Source organism: Hyposmocoma kahamanoa, unplaced genomic scaffold (genome assembly GCF_003589595.1).
Source record: "Hyposmocoma kahamanoa isolate Upper Pololo Valley unplaced genomic scaffold, ASM358959v1 65, whole genome shotgun sequence".
In the NCBI taxonomy this organism is placed as follows: Eukaryota; Metazoa; Arthropoda; class Insecta; order Lepidoptera; family Cosmopterigidae; genus Hyposmocoma; species Hyposmocoma kahamanoa.
Window position 1 is genome coordinate 7,794,465 of NW_020653853.1, and position 20,837 is coordinate 7,815,301.

The 20,837-nt window shown below is 36.8% G+C and overlaps 3 protein-coding genes across 4 annotated transcripts; 2 read left to right on the forward strand and 1 right to left on the reverse strand.

The window, feature by feature from the left end:
• Window positions 1-730: 730 nt before the first annotated feature.
• On the forward strand, window positions 731-6,481 carry LOC113231336 (inhibitor of growth protein 3). Of its 2 annotated transcripts, none has more exons than XM_026465618.1 (11): window positions 731-773; window positions 928-999; window positions 1,114-1,311; window positions 1,893-2,034; window positions 2,585-2,690; window positions 3,046-3,135; window positions 3,374-3,485; window positions 4,080-4,191; window positions 4,327-4,419; window positions 5,743-5,881; window positions 6,210-6,481. In XM_026465618.1, exons 1-11 carry the CDS (start codon window positions 746-748, stop codon window positions 6,327-6,329), a joined length of 1,212 nt encoding a protein of 403 aa, XP_026321403.1. In that variant the 5' UTR covers window positions 731-745; the 3' UTR covers window positions 6,330-6,481. The 2 variants fall into 2 exon arrangements, with proteins under 2 accessions (XP_026321403.1, XP_026321404.1); XM_026465619.1 differs by having other exon boundaries at window positions 2,588-2,690.
• A 1,856-nt stretch (window positions 6,482-8,337) lies between these two features.
• Window positions 8,338-12,095, forward strand: LOC113231469 (calcyclin-binding protein). The gene is made up of 5 exons (XM_026465796.1): window positions 8,338-8,464; window positions 8,544-8,769; window positions 10,426-10,632; window positions 11,487-11,649; window positions 11,917-12,095. The coding sequence occupies exons 1-5, from the start codon at window positions 8,441-8,443 to the stop codon at window positions 12,008-12,010; spliced, it is 714 nt and encodes a 237-aa protein (XP_026321581.1). The 5' UTR covers window positions 8,338-8,440; the 3' UTR covers window positions 12,011-12,095.
• Window positions 12,096-13,485: 1,390 nt separating this feature from the next.
• Window positions 13,486-15,483, reverse strand: LOC113231386 (nuclear speckle splicing regulatory protein 1-like). The gene is made up of 2 exons (XM_026465687.1): window positions 13,758-15,483; window positions 13,486-13,675 (listed from the first exon to the last, which is right to left on the reverse strand). The coding sequence occupies exons 1-2, from the start codon at window positions 15,413-15,415 to the stop codon at window positions 13,627-13,629; spliced, it is 1,707 nt and encodes a 568-aa protein (XP_026321472.1). The 5' UTR covers window positions 15,416-15,483; the 3' UTR covers window positions 13,486-13,626.
• Window positions 15,484-20,837: the final 5,354 nt, after the last annotated feature.

A 20,837-nucleotide genomic window follows, 5' to 3' on the forward strand; every position in this document is an offset into this window, starting at 1 on the left:
GTGGAGTTGACTCGGTATCTGACAGAGCAATCGCGAGTAGCGAGTAGCGAGAGCGATACGACAGTATATTCTTATGAACTCGAACCGACGATTCACCGAGTTGGACACAGTGACAATTTACGCGTCGAGTTGATTTAAGTTAATATAAATTAGCCGTATTATAGAAATTATTTCATAACTAGAAAATATTTTCATGCGTAGAATGGCAAAATATATATATAATTTTTAATTACGTCAGTATGTCTTTTTGGTGCAGTAAGAATTGAAAAATAAAATTTGGGCTACCTTTTTTGGTAAGAGCCTGTTCTTTCTTTGATTGGCAAGAAATTTAGCCTTATCGTATCATAAGCCAGCGTATCGTAATTCATATGACATGAATCGTGAGATGACTCGATTTTACTCTAACCAATAGGCCGCTCCCCCAGGACGATAGGTCAAGTTCATAAAAAAGAAGCTCGAGTTGACTCGTTGTGTAAGTAAATCGAGTTAAATAACTCTAATCGCCCACCGCTAACGCACTGCGTAAATTATATCGTAACAATACGAACCGAATCGACAACTTCGCTAAGTTTACACACCGACTGAGCACACCACTATTTCGCCATTGATTTAGTGACGTTGTTAGAAGTTACACGTCAACTGTGTGGTGTTTTCACAAATTACTGTACTCGCATATCACTTGCATTAAAGCTTTGCTAATACAAAGTGAAGTTTTGTGATAATCTTATAAATAATACTTACCAAAATGCTGTATCTCGAGGATTATTTGGAAAGTAAGTAGTTGTCTTGTTCCCTTGCAATGACGTAATATTTTAAAGGTTGGCAGTACTGCGGCGTTCTTCATTACGATAGCGCGCGAATCATTGAATAGTTTTCTAAAGTGGTATTTAAAAAAAAAAATTCAAAACAAAATATTTATATTTTCAGTGATTGAACATCTTCCTCAAGAGTTGCGAGATCGATTCACCGAGATGCGTGAAATGGATTTGTCTGTTCAAAGTAAGTGTATATTTATTGTTTGAGAGATAGGTACTTAAACATTACATAGCTAAAAAAAATGTAAAACATTGTACACGGACGCGTGGTGATTGATTATTTTCTGTCTATTTTTAGATAACATGGATACTCTAGAAAAGCGTGTTAGAACGCTGTTTGGCGGCTGTCGACGCGGTGATATTAGCCAGGATCAAGCAAATACTGAATTTTCCGATATAAGAAAATGCTATGCCAAAACTCTGGAAGAGGCTGAGGAGAAGGTGGCCCTGGCCAATCAGATGTCTGAATTGGTTGATCGGTACTTGAGAAGATTAGGCAAGTATTCATTTAACAATTTTATTGTGCACATTATTTTATAACAGTATAAAAATATTTTTTTCCATATAAAGCACAATATACACATACACTATACAGAGTGTTTTTTTAAATAGGACAGTATGGACAAATCTGTAACCATACCAGATACAAAGAAACTGTGTTACCTAACCATTAAGTCTTTTTTTGTGAAAACAATTTTGGCATAGTAAATTTTTTGGTCAAGCGTGAGTTGTTTATAAAAATGTATCAAATTGGTCAAAGTTTTTTAGTGCTTATCAACTCAGTTTCATGAAGGGATCATTTCATTGTATGGTATGAAAAAAATCGGGACAGCCGCAGTTGGTCAAATATCATAAAATATTTTAAATAAAAAATGAGTAAATTTGACATTTTTTATGCTAATAGACTCTGTTCACTCAGAAGAAGTCATTATTTATTTTTCAAATTATTATTTATTTGGCAACCTGTACCATATGGTGTTACCGAATTTATCATCCACTTACCTTATTGTTATCTGACTGAAAGTACTATGACGCTGATTTCAATTATTTTTAAATTAAATATTAAACATATTCCAGATACAGAATTGCACAAGTTCAAATGCGAGCTTGAAGCAGATAATAAAGGAATAACAGAGCAGCTTGAGAAACGATCTCTAGAGCTTGATATCAATACCAACCATACTAGCACATCCAACAATAACCACTATAAGGAAAGTAGGTAAGTGGAGATGCTGATTTAATGTTCCTGTCATTCTGTTTAAACAAATAAAGCTTTGTAATATTATGTAAAACTTAATATGATATGCATAAAATTGTTCATGTTAACAATACAACAAACACATGGCGTTAGCATCACCTGAAATGAAAAGCATAGGAACAAAAACCTATATGTCACATTTTGACTTGTTCTTCTTTTTAAACCAAACTGTAGTTTTTGTATGCTCTTGCAAACGTAGCAACAACCGCTAAATCCCCTTTCAAAATATGTTTCAAATGCACAGGTCTGGATACAATGCGACAAATCCATTCAATGAAACTAGATGAATTAGAATTTAAATTAATCAGTTTTTGTTCCTTAGCTCCTCAAATGCAGTTATAATGTCCAAGTGACCAGTGACATAGCTTTATTTACAGTGACAATGACCACCTCCTTTTGACGACAAATACGGCTCCTAGATCTTAAATTACTGATGTTCCTAACAATTTCTGTAAAAACCTAAGACGGCTTGTTACTTAAACTATATTTCTTAACACCTGTAACATGGCAGCAGGTACCGCATTCGTCCAGATAAACGACGTGATAGCTGGGGCACCAGAGATTCTCGGGGACATTCCACTGCCAGTAGCTTGTCTAGAACTGACTCTGCCATACAGGTTGGTTTTATAACTCTACTTTTTCACAAAACTAAATCTGGTGTACCAAAATCATTAGTTGAATAAATAATGTCACTCTTCAAAAAAGCTGTTACTATGTTAAAGGATTGATCTGTCTCACTTGAGCGTCAGTGTGAAGTTCATAGGGAAAATCTAGACATCTCCGAAGCTATTCTCTGCCTTTTGGTTTTTTGGAATAGGGTTACAAAATGTTGACATTTATTCAGTCTGAATTTCAGATTGGCTTTTAAGTCAGACAGGGGGCTCCACTACAACCCTAATTAGAAATGAAATGTAAATACATTTGTGAAAATGACTAGTGTCTTATTATATTATAATTATTGTGGCATTTCAGGCGGCATTGGGACGGGACTCCTACTCCTTTTCACATGCTGGAGGTTGTCTTGCAGCTGCTGCTAGCCAAGCGATTGCTGCTACACAACAAGTAATATTTATGCGCTGATTAGTTTAGGCAATAGAGCTGAGATGGGTGTGGAGACTTGATCTGGTCATCCCGTTAGCACCAAACTTATTTATTATTGTTCTTTATCAAGTGACTGACAAAAAAGTTTTTTGTAATTCGCAAGAACAAAATGTACGCAGTTATATGTATTTAATTACGATTACCATTACGAAATATTGTTGAATGCACTCATATATGCGATCACCTCTTATACCACCAGATGTCACACGGGCGGCGTACGATGTCGATGAAGGCGTCGATCGAGGCACTGGCGGGCGGCGAGCTTTCCCACCATTCGCTGCACCAGGCGCACGCTGCACACCACGACCACGGTTAGTCACCCTCGGGATCTTCCATACATCACCATATGCCTGACCCACAGACCAGATAACCAACCAACCAAGTTGGTTATCTGGTCTGTGGTCTGACCAAACCCACGGTTTGATTGAATACCAATACAGTTCCGAAACACATTTATGAATTTTAGAATGGATTTCAAAATGTTTTGACATTTCATTCTGACAGTCAGGCTGATGGAATTATAGGATTAGTTCCATATTTGACATCGTTTAGGACAGCTGTATTCAACTTTTTGCCATATTACACGGGTCAAAACTTTTGTGAATGACCTTTTAATAACCTAATAAATAAAATCATGACCTAAATATATCGAAACACAAAACCTAAATATATCTCGCTCAAGATTAAAAAAAAATAATAAGCTTGGCGGACCGTATGCGGCCCGTGGACCGCAGGTTGAGTATCGCTGATCTAGGAAAAATGTGTAGATTTCTTTTCAACATATTAACTTTCCATCAGGTTATGAAAATGACCTTATCTTGATAAAAACGAAAAGCCAGATTTGGAAATATACTTAAAAATCATGCATTATGTGAGCAATTTAGAAATGAGATTGTTTTTTGCAGGTCACGGTTTGTCTTCAGGCCACAACCAATCCAGCAGCGTACACGGGCACCATAACACTTCCCACGCACACGCCACATCTTCTTCGTCTAACAAACGACATAATAAACAGAAGTGAGTATAAACATGTTTAAAATGACATATGTATAGAAAACAGCACAGAATATAGAAAGATACAGGTAACTTTTGCAGTATTATAAACACTATTAAAAGAATGTTATATCTAACGGTTATTTTACAACAAAACAGAAAAACGAGCTACAGCTCTTCTTCTGGTGTGTCGTCTCACAGTCAGCAAGTCGTCGCAGCAGCAGCCAGTCGTTCCTCGTCGCCGACTGTCGTGTATGTACTTTTTAATATAAATCAAATATTAGACCACTCATTATACTCCTGCACTAATACATACATACACACACTTATTATATCCCTGAATAGAATCTTAATGCCGGGTTCACGAGTCTTTCACATGCGTTTATCGCTTGCTTGCGTGACTCGCTTCGCGAATACGCAAAGATCTGTTGCGTATGCGCAGGTAGGACTGTTCACGAGTCGCTCGCTTGCGCCGGCCGCTTGCTTTGCGTTGGATTTCTATGCGTTGCGTGAGTTTGATATCTAGCAAGAATTATATTTCCACGCAAGCAACAAGGAACGTTAGCGGAGGACAGCACCACTGGCCAATTACAGAGCAGCAGCTAGTTCGAGAGTGTCGACAACCCAAAGAAAGGCAAGGTGCCGCGCATGCGCCCGAGTCTCTCCGCAACGCAAAGCGGAAAACTCGTGAAAGCCTTTGCGCGGAAGGCAGATTTCTACGCCGTGCCGCAGCCATCGCAAGCAACCGAAAAACGCAAGTGAAAGACTCGTGAAATAAGATTCTATAGTCTGTGTTTTTTGAAGACGGAGTAGAATGCTTAGAGGATGGGAAAAAAATAAAATAGTCTAAGGTAGAACGGCAGGATGAATGAATGTAGAGTTGCCAGTTTTCATAAAATTTTTAATAGTTATGTAGTTGTTGTCGATAGTTTTATCGATAGATTGTGAAAGAAGATAAAATTTTGCCAAAAATGATGATGAATGATGAATAGTGAATGTTACGACGCTGTAATGGTTAAATAGGAACTAATTGCGTTATTACCTTATTTCTTATTTTGACAGTTGGCGCACTAGTATGGAGAAAGAATAAGAATAACTAGATATCTGTATTGAATTAAAAGAAAAAACTTTAAAATATGTCTTCTGTTTGTTTTTCATAAACATAGTTTTAAATACAGTGAACTTACAAAAATTGTCAATTCAATTGAACTTGTGCTCAGTAATTGGATGAATAATGGGTCGAGGATGATTCAAATGAAACAAGTTCGACTATTTATTCCATAAGTGTGACCAATATTTGGTTGATAGTCGATAGAATATTTATCGACAGCAATCACTAGCTACTCGCAAGCGGTCAACACTTTTGCGCGATGAACTGTCATTTTACTCAGATTTCAAAAAAGACCAACTATAAAATCCTGAAAACGACTCGTGGATGAAATAGAACTTCATTTACTTATCACTAATAATATGAATCTATCTGTAATGATCTACTAAATATTAGAAAATGATAGATTCATTTCCTTTTCTACATAAATTAAGCTTCCTATTCATTCATCCTTTTATATGCTTTAGCATGAACACCAGTATAGTAAACAACGTGGGCATAGAGGAGCCGCTGGAGGAGGAATGGACTTACGACCCGAACGAGCCGCGTTACTGCATTTGTAATCAGGTCTCCTACGGAGACATGGTCGCTTGTGATAACCAGGATGTAAGTAAAATTTTTCACATAGGAGCCAATAGAGCACCAAATGAATAAACGATAAAAACCAAAACAAGATCTAGTAAGCTACTGGGTGTTGATTATGGCGACTGCGTTGTCGTATAGCGTTCCCAAAAAATGGAAAGACCAATTTTTGTACTGTAAACATTGCTGTCGCAACAACAGCGTTACCTTACACTTTATTTACTCTTTGAGCCATATCAATAAAATCGAATTTAAATTTTAATTGTTAACAAACCCTAATGTTGTACGTATGTACATTCTAGTTTAATTTTTATAATGTGCTTGAAATTTATAACATATTGTATTTTTTCAGTGTCCATATGAATGGTTTCACTATCCATGTGTGGGCATCACCGCTCCGCCGAAAGGAAAATGGTATTGTCCACAATGTCAAAGCAACATGCGTCGCAACCGTGCTCATCGGAAGAATTAAGACAAATGTATATTCATTGATCTCATAGGGCTATTCAGAATATATCTTTTTAGGCATAGTGATAATGTGGCAAATTGCCACAGAATCGGCCCCAATGCTATTAAATGTTCTTTAATGTACGCTTTACTTTACTGAAATAAATGATTCCAGCAATCAATTTTTCGTTTTATTTAATATAAGTACGCGATCCCGTCTTTATCAATCTCAAAGGAGCAGCGGTATGTTTAAGACTAACGTAGCAAGGTGGTTTACATAAGTATCAATGATCTAAAAGAAAATCAATGAAAAATGTAATATTCCTTTTTTAATAATAAATACTTCTTTTTGATATAAGTGCGGAAAGTTAGTCATTCACGAGTCTCCTTGTGAGTATAGTGTTCTGTGTTCTCGAGGCTTCTTGAGGAGGAAGACTCGAGACAAGTGAAAATGACAAATGACGTTTTTTAATACATTTGCGAAAAACTACATTGAAAGTACAATAAAACAGTAATTTAAAAGAACTCATTTTATTTTTTGTCTGATAAAAATTCAGAGTACAATGGCAACCGTTGCCAGTATTCAGCCACATTAAAATTACTATTTTAGTGGCGCGGCGCGCTGCGGTATGGCGTAATACTCATCTCTGGTCATTGTTAATACTCAATCAGCCATCTTTATGGAAAATATTTTGGTATTTTTAAATGCAACCCGTTGTTTTATAAAACACCTATGCAATTTAAGCAAATAAGATGTTTCCAAGTAAACATAAGTTAAAAAATACGACCCTAATAGCAAGTACTTGAGTATGATTTCCAGTGCTTGAAATCATACTCAAGTCCTTCTTGAGCATTGAGTAGAGTTCTGTACGATTCTTAATGACGAATGACTTACGTCACAAAGCACATAAATATTAAATAAATATACAACCTCTTTCATTGACTTACAATTATATGGACGTCGGGTCCGCGCTAAAAAGTGTCCGCACTTGTAAGGCGCTAAAATCGTATACAGAGCGCCACACTCCGCCTTCATTTGTTCGACTGACAGCGCGATACTGCGATGACATTACAATTTAAATTTCGAATAGGTTGACTTGGGACATTTTTTTCGTGGTTTTTGTATTAGACCCGTCGTCCATTTATTTGTAAATCAATGACCTCTTTAGTTCTATGTTTAAGACTAGAAAAAACTGTCATTTAAAAAAAATGGCAAAGTAAAAAGCACTAGTGCGAAAAATCCAACTTTCGGCACGATTTGTAATACGAAAAATACTTAGAGGATGGATTTTTTTTTCCATCCTCTAAGATGGTACTAGTCTAAGGAAAAATACCACGTTTTGAGCAACTGTATTAAAATAGTTATTTTTGATACAAGTGCGGAAAGTTAGTCATTATTCACGAGTCTCGAGACAAGTGAAAATGACAAATCCGCATGTGTATCAAACAACGTTTTTTAATACATTTGCGAAAAACCTACATTGAAAGTAAAATAAAACAGTATTTAAAAAAGATAATGAAAAAGGCGGGAATGTAAACGATGAAAAAAATTAGTACTTTTTTTGGTCGACTTTTTTCAATATGGCAACTGTTGCCAGTATTCAGCCACATTAAAATTACTATTTTATATTACTTTATTTTCTACATAATCGCTACTAAGGAGCATTTACTTCATAGTTGTAAAAATGCGGTCTCTCCATAGATATAGTATAGTAATGACGAATGACTTACGTCACAAAGCACATAAATATGAAATAAATACACAATCTCTTTAGTTCTATGTTTAAGACTTAAAACAACAGTAAATTTAAAAAAAACTGGAAAAGTAAAAAGCACAAGTGCGAGAAATCCAACTTTCCGCACGATTTGTAGTGCGAAAAATACCACGTTTTGAGCAACTGTATTAAAAAAGTATTTTGAACACAATCATAAACAATAATATGAACCTTAGATTTTATTTTATAGTGTATCCGAACGCTATTTCCAGAATTTACTACAAAAAAAGTCATTTGCCCATAAATAAGCATTTGCCAAAAAAACAGGAGCACGTCTCGCTCAATTTTGTGTAAAGGGAATTTTACTGTTCAGTGGGCTGGCATAAATTGCAAATTTAAAAAATATTCCTACGGGTTTATCATGTCGGACTCCAAATTAAAAGAGGTAAGAATATTTTCTTCATCTGCTTACTAGTCCGTCTAACGTGTTTCCAAGTAATTATAATTAAAAAATTAAATTTTAGTTACGAAAAGATATCGACGAGTTGAATGAGCTACTGCAGCAAGCTAAACGTAAGAAGGTGCAAGATCTGTTGTCGTTGGAGATTCGCAAGTTGGAGACAGAGTGGATTAATGTAAAAGACACGGAAGCTGCGTCGGGTGCAGCCGGCGACGCCGCGGCCGCAGCCACACCTGCCGCCTCTAGTTCAACGCACAATAAGCGATACCAGATTAAGTTAAATGGTTATGGTAAGTTTTTGAAGTTATCAATAATTTCACTTGTGCGCTCCACTCGTAGCTACTATTGGTCGTTTGTTAGCAGTCTAAATTATAAAATAGAATAAACAATATTTGTTTTCAAAATAACTATAGTAGGTACTTAGTTACTTCTGTTACTATCACATCGATGCTTTGGGGATTACAGTTTGTAAAGCCGATTTCACCAAAAATTTGCTATATACACTATATACATGCATTTTAATCCTGATAAAATTTTATATAAAAATATAGTTAGGATTGAAGAAAAAGTTTTCTCCGATATTTTAAATTCAAATGATGTTTAGTATACTAGTGTCAAAGTTGCTTAATAGCATTTTTGAGCAATCAAGCATTGTTTAAGCTAAGCATTTAATATTGAAAATCCAAGGTGGTTCGAATTACGTGTATATGTAAAATTTTTTATGTCTTTCAATTCATTTCATCAAGGAATTAGTTTTGACCAAAGCGGTGAATTTTTGATAAAACATGGTCCTAAAATTAGAATAGATTTGAATGAGAACATTTATAAATATTGTTGCTTAGCAAACAACACTGCTCAAGTAGAAAATTGGCGACTTTTACTTTTGAATGTTACTCAAGTCCAAATAAAATGTGAACATATAAAAATTTTACAATCAACTCATATACAATTATGTGTTATCTGGACATAGAGCACCTATTACCAATCATACATTAGAAAATCTGGTGTATGCAATAATATAAGGGCAGTTTTTCACTCTCCTTTAAAATGACTCCAAATCACTTGAGCGGTTTGCTAAGTGATGATGTTTTTTCACTTGTAAATTTTATAATTTGTTTTTTTACACCATTTGTTCCCTGAAGTATCGATATACCACAGTACATAAAATTTATATATTTTACTGGTTAATTGAGAGAAATTTGTATGTCCTGTAAGTATTTTTCTTTCACCCCTTTCCACCAATTAGTACTTACTATATATACATAATTGTTCTTACACATACAGAATTATTATTAATCAAAATAGTATTATGTAGTGTGCTTTGCCCTACTTGTCATAACTAACTAGGTTCTTCTTGAAGATGAATATTCCATCATGGTTCAACAACGAATTCAGTGTAAATTTGCTCATCTTAAAAATAATTGACAATGCCAAAATTGTTTTCACAAAAAAGACTTATTGGTTCCTAAGACCGTTTCCTTCGTATCTCCTGTGGTTCCTGATTTCCACATGCTGTCCCATAAAAAAAATACTGTATATATATGGAGACTTGTAAATTTTTGAATTAAGATAGTAGTCTTAATTAAATATATTTATAATTATCTGTGTAGGTTTGTCCACGACATGCTCGCAGACTGCAGACTTGTGACTGCGAGCATGTCATGGATAAACCTATACATTCATTGAAGTTTGACAAACTCTAGGTCTTTATATTTATCTATTTTTCTGATATGTAAATGTGTTGGCTGTAAATTAATGAATAAATAAAAATAAGTAACAAAAAGAAACTAGTTGCCAATATCTCGAAAGTTAGTAAAATGGAAATTTTTTAGTTATGACATGGAGAGCAGAGCTGGTGTCTGCAACTCGACGTCTAGGCACCTATTTTGCATGTGGTGGGTGTAAGGTCCTACTCATACAAATTAATAACAAATGCTTTTCCCTAGGTTGGGATCAATCAGACAAATACATAAAAGTGTTTGTAACACTCAAGAATGCTCAAACAGTGCCAAAGGAGCAGGTATACTGCAAATTGACTGAAAGATCAATGGAGCTACATGTGGACAATCTGGAAAACAAAGACTACCTGCTGGTGATTAATAAACTGCTAGAACCTATTAATATCGCTGAGAGTCATTGGAAACAGAAGACAGGTGAATATAAAAATAGAATAGAATGTATATAATAATAAAAGAGTTGGTCCAAGGAAGTACTGCCACCTTACCTATTTCTGCTGCCAAGCAGTAATATCAGCATTACTGTGTTCCGGTTTTGAAGGGTAAGGGTGCTGGTGAAATTATGGGCTCATGAGACTTGTCAATTTCTGTCTCAGGGTGATGGGTGCAGTGGCAGTGCCCGTCAATTTGCAATTTAAAGAGTTGTGTGGCATTGCAATTGTTATGGACAGGCGTGTCGCTTACCATCAGGTGCATTGTTAGTCCTGTCACTTGTTATTATTAAAAAAAGTATATAAACAGAATTTGTTGAAATTGGCATATGCCATATATTACAGCATCCCCAGATTCCTTGAGGTTTTAAAGAACTTGTGGAAGCTCATGCTCTACTGAGCGGAACAAGTGGTTTGCAATTGATAACTTCCATACAAAAAGGATTCTTCTATATGGCTAGTGTTTTTGCACCAGCCACTTTAATGTCATAAAGTATGTAATACTAGCTAGTTAGTGCCTGTGACTTCATGTGTGTAGAATAAGTTGAATAGCCTACTGTACTACACTAATTGTCATAGTTTTATTGGTTCTCCATACAAATTTTCATCCCGTATTTTACACCTAGTTTAAAATTCATTTTTGTGACAAAAAGTAGCCTATGTGCTTCTCCTAGGTCGCATCTATCTCTATACCAAAATTCTTCAGAAACGGATCTGCAGTTTAGGTGTGAAAATGTAACAGAAAGAGTTACTTTCGCATTTATAATATTAGTTTGGATGACATCGGCATAATTATGTTTTAAATGTTTTTTGTATTTATTTCTAAATTCAATATTCCAGACATGGTTGTTGTATTCCTGGCGAAAGCTCGTCCAAACGTGAAATGGTCGCACATAACAGAAATTGAGAAGAAATTTGAGGACCAGCGCAACAGTCGTTTCAAGACTGATGATATGGATAAGAAGGATCCTCAAGAGTCCATTATGAGCTTAATGAAAAATATGTAAGCTATTTATTATTATTTAATTGATTGGAGAAAGGTTTTTGAATGAAATATTTTATCATGAATCAAAATAAGAATATTCAGGCGTAATTATGGAGCATTGGGTATTTCAATTAGACCACAGAATCAACTACACTTAGAAAGATTCACAGGGACCATTAATCAGTACATATTTATATATTTTTGTATCAACAGCCTAATGCCCAGTAAGATTGTTTGCATTATAGGAATCTCAGAATGTATGCCTAATCTTTTGTTTACTTCTAGGTATGAGACTGGAGATGATGAAATGAAGAGGATGATATCAAAAGCCTGGTATGAAGGGCAACAAAAGAAAAAGACGGACACCTTAGAACTGTAGAGCAGTAGCTGTATTAGAATGTTGGAAGTCTCCTTTCCGTTATTTAAGTGTTATAAGTGTATGTAATAATGAAATAAAATCGATATTAATTGTAGAGATATCTTTTTGTGCACCCAGTAGGCACTTGAATTTGTTTCTCCTTCACTTGCGTTAATTGGATCCGCGTCGTCACCCCCATCAAAATTCGACTAATTTAATGGACGTGCCCTCGTGACGTAAATCACAAATCACTTCATTTACTTATTGTATTAATTAATAATAATAATATATAAATAATAATTCATTTACTTCACGATTACTATTAAAATTATGTAAGCCCTTTTGCGGTAAGTATTACGTGTCCGTTCCAGGAGAAGAAAGTTTTGAATTTACCGTTAATAATAAATTGAAATATAAATGTTTGCCGAAAGGGATTGATAGTGATGAATATAAGTTGAAAGATATATAAAGAGGTTGTGTGTTGCGTGTGACTTGGTTTAATATCCTTGACAGCCATCTGTCTCAGAAGTTACCGGCAACTTGATATTTACAAATTGCAAATTAGTCTTATAAAAACTATTGCACCTACTAAAATTAAAAACTTATATAGGGATGACTACTCTAAATTACTTGGTCACTGCAAAATTATAAGTTCCTATATATTTGTAAGTCAATGAATATATATGACAAAATTAAAATGGTTAATATCTACGAAAATTGTAGGCAATTGCAAGAGTCAAAGAGGCAGGGAATATGTGCTCCCTTACACGCTAAACCACTTACCCAAGGACCTTGTACAAAAACTAGTTAATTGTAGTAATGCAGCCAAATGTAAAAGTAAGCTTAAGTCATTTATTTTTAATTTGTATACAGTAACTAACAGCCAGACATAGCGCATAAATCTGTGCAAGACAGCGACTGAAGCCTCCTACATATAAACCCATTATAGGGATTGCAGTAGGTAGGTTACATTTAAGAACCAATGTATATTTTTGTTTTGGAAAATAAATTTAAAAAAAAAAAAAACTAGATGCAAATATTCTATTTTCATGAAATGAAATCGACGCAGTCGCTGGTTGCGGCAACCGCAATTTGTATGAAAATATATTTGGTTCTAGTTGCCGGTTGTTTGTATCCAACACAAGACACGTTTGCGCGGCGCCTAAAGCAAAAACTTGATTTGCTAATTGCAAATATTACGATGAAATACTAATACCCTTGAGTCATCCTACTGCTCTATAGTTCCAGACACCCTAGAATTGTGTAGAGCAGTAGCTTTATTAGATTGTTGGATGTCTCCTTTCCGTAATTTAAGTGTTATAAGTATATGTAATAATGAAATAAAAATCGATATTAATTATAGAGATATCTTTTTGTGTGTATCCAGTAGGAGCATGAGGAAGCGGTCATTTTTGTAAATATTTGTGATCTATGAGGAGCTATTGAGCTTCAATGAGAATGTTACAAGTAGGACAGTAAAAGTAAGGTAATGGAAGAATAAAAGCTTTATTTTCTACAATAATATCATATACACTATACATCGAGTACGGTTATGTACTCGATGTCTCTGTAACATCAATCTACTTTTGTCTACAAACTACTAAGCAAAAGGTAAATGTTGAATGCACGTTGTTGTTTTAATCCACTTTGACCAAGCTTTGATTCGCCGGCCACCAGGAGAATGACCTATAAACGTAAATAACACTTTAGTTGAATAAAAAAAGACCAACAAATTTTTAAGCAGTGTTATCATCTTTATAATATTTACCTAGATTTTTTCTTAGATCCATTATCAGACATTTGAATCAGTAGACTGCATAGATAGACCCCTTGCAATGTATAGAACAGATACTGCCAGTTCAATACTATAGATTGCTCCGTGGCCTGGGTCTTCTCTCTGATCGTAGAGGAAAGGTTTTCACGCACTCGTCTGAAATCATTCGTTCTAAATCTTGAATCCATATCACCTCGCTCCATATTCTTTGTCATCCTATGCTCAATACGAGTTGTGTCACGCTCTCTAGCTTCGGTAGATCCACTACGAGTTGCGCGTTTCATGTCACGAATCACCATACGATCAGAAGATCGGCGATCCTTTCGGCTGAGGATATTTTCATCTTGCCGAATTTCTTGATTCATTGTGCTGCTTTCTAGTCGATTTTCTGAAGCTACTCTATTATCACGATACACTCGAGCTACTCTTTCGTACGTTCTAGAATCCCTGCGGTTGGCAAAGCGCTCCAGTCTCGTGTCCCTGTTGTCGATATTTCGTACACGATCTACAGAGTTTCGGTTAGGTCGTCTTTCCTCTGACATCCTTTCTCGTGAGTCTAGATGGATTGTTGTAGTCTTGTCGCGACGTTCGCGTTCAAACTTATCTCTGACTTCCCTGTTTGATAGATGTGATTGGCGGCGGTCACTTATCCTTTCAGCGAGAATTCTGGAGTCAACACGTTGCCTTTCGTTACGGACTTCTCGTAAACGTGAACTCGTTTCGTCCCTAATACTACGAATGCGATCAGCACTTCTTGAGACTAAGGACGGAAGTCTGGTGTCTCTACTATCTGGTACCTCGCGCTCCAGAGACCGGTGTTCTCGCATAGTGTCGCGTTGAAGTCGGGAACCGGGCTGTAGGCTAAATACGCGGCGTTCATCCATTCTTTCCCTGATTTCGCGTCGTTCTCTAGAGATTTCAGAGTGTCCTATATCACTTCTTGTTCTATGGATTAAATCGCGCGTCTCTCTTGAGCGTATCCTCCGGAATTCGTTAACAACTTCTCCAACTCTGATTCTCTGACTATCACGCCACGAGTCGTATGGAGTTGTGTGCCTCGTTTCGTCGCCTGAATTGCGCACCATTCTGTTGCTGTTAACTGTAGATAACCTGTGTTCTCGGTTGTCACGTTCATACAATCGTGTCTGGAAGTCTCTTGACTCACGCTGCCGCACAATATCTTGAAGGCGTTGATCACGATCAATATCCTTTGAAACAGTTCTACGAATGGCTGGAGAGAATTGTCGTACCCCAAGTTCGAGAGTGGGCAATGATCGTTGCCGTAGAACATTTATTAGCCTCACCTGCTGATTTCCAGATCGTGACAATCGGTCAGCAACTTCACGAGAATTGCGGCTTGCTTCACTCTCCGATCGTAAGTCGCCGAGTCTTCTGTTTGCAAACCTAGTGAGTTCAGAGACGTCTCTTTTTACTTCATGTCGTCGATCTTTACGTATTTCAGCTCTGTTATTTAAGCGATTGTCTTCGGATTTTTGGAAACAGACTGTTCCATAGGGTAGCCGCTTATCGCGCAGTAAGTTATTGCTGTAGCAACGCTGTTCCCGTCCATCAACAAGACTGTGCTCGGAGAAGCACACAACTGGGTGAAGAAATGCAAGAAACGCAAATAGCGGTAAATGCCAGTTATGCATAGTAACTGCTGAGACTTATTATGAGCGTCCTTCTTTCGCGAGTCAAAGGTAGAAGTAGACCTCAGAAAGGTTGCTTCCGTACTGTGAACAATGGCGGTAGCCACTCCTTTTATACTGGTAAGTAATGGTTGAACGACTATTAAGCGCTAGAACGCTTTCAATTTTCTACACCCACACAGAAGTCCAGTTTACAGGGATCTACTGTTTTTCATACTTGAAGACCAAAGAGTCTCTATTAATAAATTACTGAAATAATGTAAATAGGTATTTAACTATTCATTTTGCCGCTAAGATAACGTGTAAAGAAAGATACTTTTTGCTCTTTGTCAGGTTAGGTACCTAGTGTTATATATTTTTCATATTCTCTTGCATAGGAAATAAATGCTTACGAAACGATGCTGAATTCAAATCAGGCAATAAAATAGATTCTGTTCAATAATAGAATCGTGAGTTGTGTCGCGAATGTCATGTGATTGCACAAGGAAGTTCAAGGCAAAATTTTCTTTCGGCGGTTTAGGGCCACAATAAGAAATAACCACAATTAAAAAGCCACTTCTCAAATTGACCACTTCTTGCATTGATCACTTCTTGAAATGACCATTTTATTTTTTATAAATTGGTTTTTTACTATTTTTAGACCCTTCCGCAAATTTAGGACCATGCCGAGACATACCATTTTGCTTCCTCCAACTACACGTGTAGGTACAACCACGTAGTTGTATTAAATAAAAAAATATATGAAATGGTTTTTTTGCCTGTTTTTGTCAGTTGCGATGGACGGAGAGGCGCTATCGTACAGGGCGATAATAAGCAATATCTAAAGCATATACTTAAAGGTCCATCATCAAACTTGTGGTAATGTTCCTAATCCGAAGCCGAAACATATTGAATTGTAAAAGTGGTCAATGCAAGAAATAGCCATTTCAAGAAGTGGTCATTTGTAGAAGTGGTTATTAGAAGATGTTGTTAGTTCTCATTGTAGTCCTAAACCGCCGAAAGGTTACCTTTTACCTTAAAGTTAGTTCACTGTAGTGAACATGAACGACAGACGAAAGCTACGGTATGATTTTGAAGATCAATAGGAAGACTATACATATTTTCCCAAACAAGTTCAAGCACCAAGAATATTTTAGTCTATGTTCGAAGTATACCCGCAACGTTATCAGCGGTCGCAGCTGCACAAGAAAATTTGTCGCGCGTGTAAAATAATTATCTGATTGAACCCGCTGAAGTAATAAATTGGATCCGTAAATTGAAACCCTATGACGTCAATACGCTCCCAGTTATTACGAAGTATTTCCTATATAAAATAGGTTCAAAGACGTAACTAATTTGTATCCTACGAGTACCCTGCTGGTACCTATCTCACAAACTTAATTCCTGACCTGGTACAGGCTAAATTGTTTATTCCCACTAGTTCTTTTGTACAGTTCTGTGGACAGACCTACTGGTACTGTTTTTCTCATTTGTTTTGTTAAGAAATACAGTTTTCTTCGCAGAACTACTCTGTTGACAGAACTAACTGGTACCTACCTACTTTTCTCACCATTTGTTCTGTTGATATATAAACAGTTTTCTTCACAGAACTACTGCAAATTTTCTCTCCCACTAGTTCTGTGTACGATTTTTCAATCTAGAATTGTACCTATAAATGTTGTTACAATGTTTGCCATATTTCCGCGCCTATTTGGCACTGCACCTGTGCTGCACTTCAGTGAAAGCGTAGGGTTGTCACATTATTATTTTAGTTTTTCCTACTAAATAGCTAAAATTTAGGGCTCTATTTTGAGAGCATAGTTCTTTATCTATATCTTAAACGACAGAAAGAAGAAGTTCGTCTACTTTAAGGTTTCATAAGAAATCGGTTATTATAATATAGTTCGAGTTTCTGAGTCTGCTCCATGGATAAGACGGACCTTCTTAACAGATATAATAATACCCATAATAATTCCATGTGTTATGGGTATACAAAACACCTAGACCAGAACCAATTTAGAAAAGTTCACTTTTTAAATTTGTCCTACCGGGAACTGAAACCGGGACCTCTTCTTCAAGCCTCCACAGTACAAACAATTGAGCCACCGTATTGACAGATCTTTTTTATTCGAAAGTAAGTGCGTATACCTCTACCTAACCCGATGGAAAGCGACGATGAGGTCGTCGATGTAGCAATCACGCTTAAATAATGCCTATTCATTATCGCGTTGAAAGACCCTAGTTGTCGCGTTCGAGGAACAACTCTGCAGGCAGGGGATTACTTGTTATTAGATTGTCCTTCTTTTATGATTAACTAGGCATATGCCTAGATTCCTGTAATGTCGTATATCGTAAATATAGCATCACCTCAAAGAGGCTTAGAAAAATCTGGTATCTAGTTTACGTGTGCCGCACTATAAGTTTCTGGAATGAATAAGGAAAAAATACTATAAATGGTCAGAAATGAATTTATTGTTAATGCACTTTTTCATACGAAAGAACCAATTTTGAAAACATGTATGCCACTCCTCCATGACAATCTCTGAAACATATTTATCATACTCTTCGACAGCCTCTTCAGGTGATGAAAATCATTGATCGCGTAACTGGTTCTTGATTTTTGGAAATAAATAAAAGTCACAAGGTGCCAGTTCGGGACTATACGCGGGATGGCTCATAAGGTCAACGTTGTTCACCTTCAAAAATTCATTTGTCTGTCTGGCTGTGTGAGAACTGACATTATTGTGGTGCAAGATGATGCGGCGTTTACGGTTATTTTTACAGAGTTTGTCAATAACTTCCGGCAAACAAATGATCGTGTACCAATCACTATTCACGGTACAACTATTCTCCAAAGCAACAGTAGCCACGTGTCCAGTTTTATTAAAAAAAGAAGCAATCATCCGTTTAGAGTCACTTTGTACGCGCGCCACTTTGTTTGGTCGATCGTAACTATAAATCCATGTTTCGTCACTTGTTACTATATCCTACCCCAAATTTGACGCCACTTCGTTGAATCTGGTAAGCATGACATTGCACCATGTGACGCGATCGGTTTTTTGATCCTCAGTCAAATTGTGTGGGATCCACCGAGAGCACAGCTTTTTCACACCCACATGTTTGTGTAGTATTGATTGTATTTGACTCATGCCTATGCCTAAAGATGCCCGAATCTCATGGTATGTCACATGCCTGTCTCTTTTGATCATACGGCGCACAGCATCGATGTTTTTGTTGTTCACATCACAGCAGTGGACGGGCGACCATCACGTACAGTTCGTCTCTGAGATTCACACGACCGCGTTTGAATTCTGCAAACCAGCTAATATTAAGTAGTCTTCTTGCATAGTGCTTCAACGCCAAAAGCAGTTTGAAGCCGAGCGAAGCTCCGCTGAGCTGTTAAATTACACTTAAAGTAGTAGTAAATCAGACTACGAAAATTTTCACGAGTTAAATCCATGGTGATGTAGATAACCAATTTCTAAAATGACGCCACAATGTAAAAACAAGTGGCAGTCGGATGAAACATTCTATATTCTACAGCCAAAGAGTTACATTTCCAAAAGTTCTAATTACTTTTTCAATATTGTTTATGTAAGTGGCCAGTTCCGGAAACTTATAGTGCGCCGTAAGTATTACATTGCTTTACTAACATTTTTTCTTACAAAACTGGCGGAGATGTACATAGACGAATGGCCTCGTATACATTTCTGAGCACAGGGGGAGACTTATGGAGAAGCTTAATTATAAAACCTAGCTCCCCACACGCTTAGTCACGACATTTTCCTTCATAGTTCAAGTGAGTAATATAGCCTGGACGTAGCTCAGGTAGCTTTGCGAGAGATACTTTTATAAGAGAAATGACGATTATTTAATAAATATAACTGCAAACGTATATTCAATTTGGAATCTTAGGGTCGTATTCCAGAATTCTACTCATTGCTCAAGTCAGGATCTGAGTATGATTTGAAGGTATGAGTATGGTTTAAAGCACTCGAAATCATACTCAAGTCCCTTCCATTAGGGTCGTATTTCCAGTGCTTCAAATCATACTCAGATCCTGACTTGAGCATTGAGTAGAGTTTTGGAATACGACTCTTAGGGTCGTATTCCAGAACTCTACTCAATGCTCAAGTCAGGACTTGAGTATTGCAGTGAGCACTGAAAATCATACTCAAGTCCTTGCCATTAGGGTCGTATTTCCAGTGCTTGTGTTTCAATAGCAATCCTGACTTGAGCATTGAGTAGAGTTCTAAAACACAACCCTCAGTCTAGAATTTCCAAGGTCCTCCTCTTTTTTCTATCTTATTTTTTTAAATACATTCCAAACACAAACCTATATTCATTCAGCCAGTATTTCTACTCATAGAGTAGAGCCTAGACTACAGTAATAATATGCCAGACAACCACAATATATATAATACACACACACACACACACACACACACACACACACGCACACATACACACACATACGTAGAAAATCATACGATATTATGTTCTAATAAATTATGAGCAATGAGCATTGACTTACAATTATATGGACGTCGGGTCCGCGCTAAAAAGTGTCCGGACTTGTAAGGCGCTAAAATCGTATACAGAGCGCGACACTCCGCTTTAGTCTTCATTTGTTCTACGGACAGCGCGATACTGCGATGACGTAACAATTTAAATTTCGAATAGGTTGACTTGGGACATTTTTTTCGTGGTTTTTGTATTAGATCCATCGTCCATTTATTTGTACGTCAATGGCAATGAGTAATGAAAAGGACGAAGCCTCAGCATAGTGCTGTTTTTCAGTCTCCGCCTGTGTTCTCTGTTGTGATTACTTTTTAAATATTGTTTATGTAAGTGGCCAGTTCCGGAAACTTATAGCGCGCCCTACGTATAACACGCAGAACTTTATACACAATTCTTACGAGTGGCATATAGTTGAATTTATACACTGGTTGGAATTGACAAATTGTTTAACATCATCCACATGTATATTCCCGCCGCGCCCGTTCCGCATCGCATCGCATTCGTCAGCATCCGCCCCGTACCTACTATCTAAAACGGCCCATTCACTACCTACATGGCAGTCTGCCGCGCAGGCAGGAAACTCCTCACATACGCAGGAGCATATAACCCACGTATATAAATCCTCGCAAGACGCATTGCAGGATTGCAGGATGGCTTGCACGCTGCGACTACATTCATAATCCTGCATTACTACATTAGTAAATACTTTCTACCCCTCTAGAAAACAAAAAGCTTATAAATGTTTATTTTCTTATCAAGTTTTAATAGGATCTGAAAGCAGCATAAAAAAAAGGCCGCATCTATGTAAAAAAGGAGTTAATTACAAAATCCATAAGCGCCTAGTTTTACGAGGCGAAAGCGTTCGCGCGGACGCCGCGCGGCGTCCGCCCAGTTGCTACGCCTTCATGTACATTAATGGCGAATC

Bases quoted from the DNA above. Each gene is read 5' to 3' on its own strand.
- LOC113231336 (XM_026465618.1), top strand. From the start codon at position 746: ATGCTGTATCTCGAGGATTATTTGGAAA. The intron at 2,691-3,045 runs GTTGGTTTTATA...GTGGCATTTCAG, and splicing joins GAACTGACTCTGCCATACAG to GCGGCATTGGGACGGGACTC. The intron at 3,486-4,079 runs GTTAGTCACCCT...TGTTTTTTGCAG, and splicing joins CGCTGCACACCACGACCACG to GTCACGGTTTGTCTTCAGGC.
- LOC113231469 (XM_026465796.1), top strand. From the start codon at position 8,441: ATGTCGGACTCCAAATTAAAAGAG. The intron at 8,465-8,543 runs GTAAGAATATTT...ATTAAATTTTAG, and splicing joins CGGACTCCAAATTAAAAGAG to TTACGAAAAGATATCGACGA. The intron at 8,770-10,425 runs GTAAGTTTTTGA...GCTTTTCCCTAG, and splicing joins GATTAAGTTAAATGGTTATG to GTTGGGATCAATCAGACAAA.
- LOC113231386 (XM_026465687.1), bottom strand. From the start codon at position 15,415: ATGCATAACTGGCATTTACCGCTATTTGCGTTTCTTGCATTTCTTCAC. The intron at 13,676-13,757 runs GTAAATATTATA...TTACGTTTATAG, and splicing joins GGATCTAAGAAAAAATCTAG to GTCATTCTCCTGGTGGCCGG.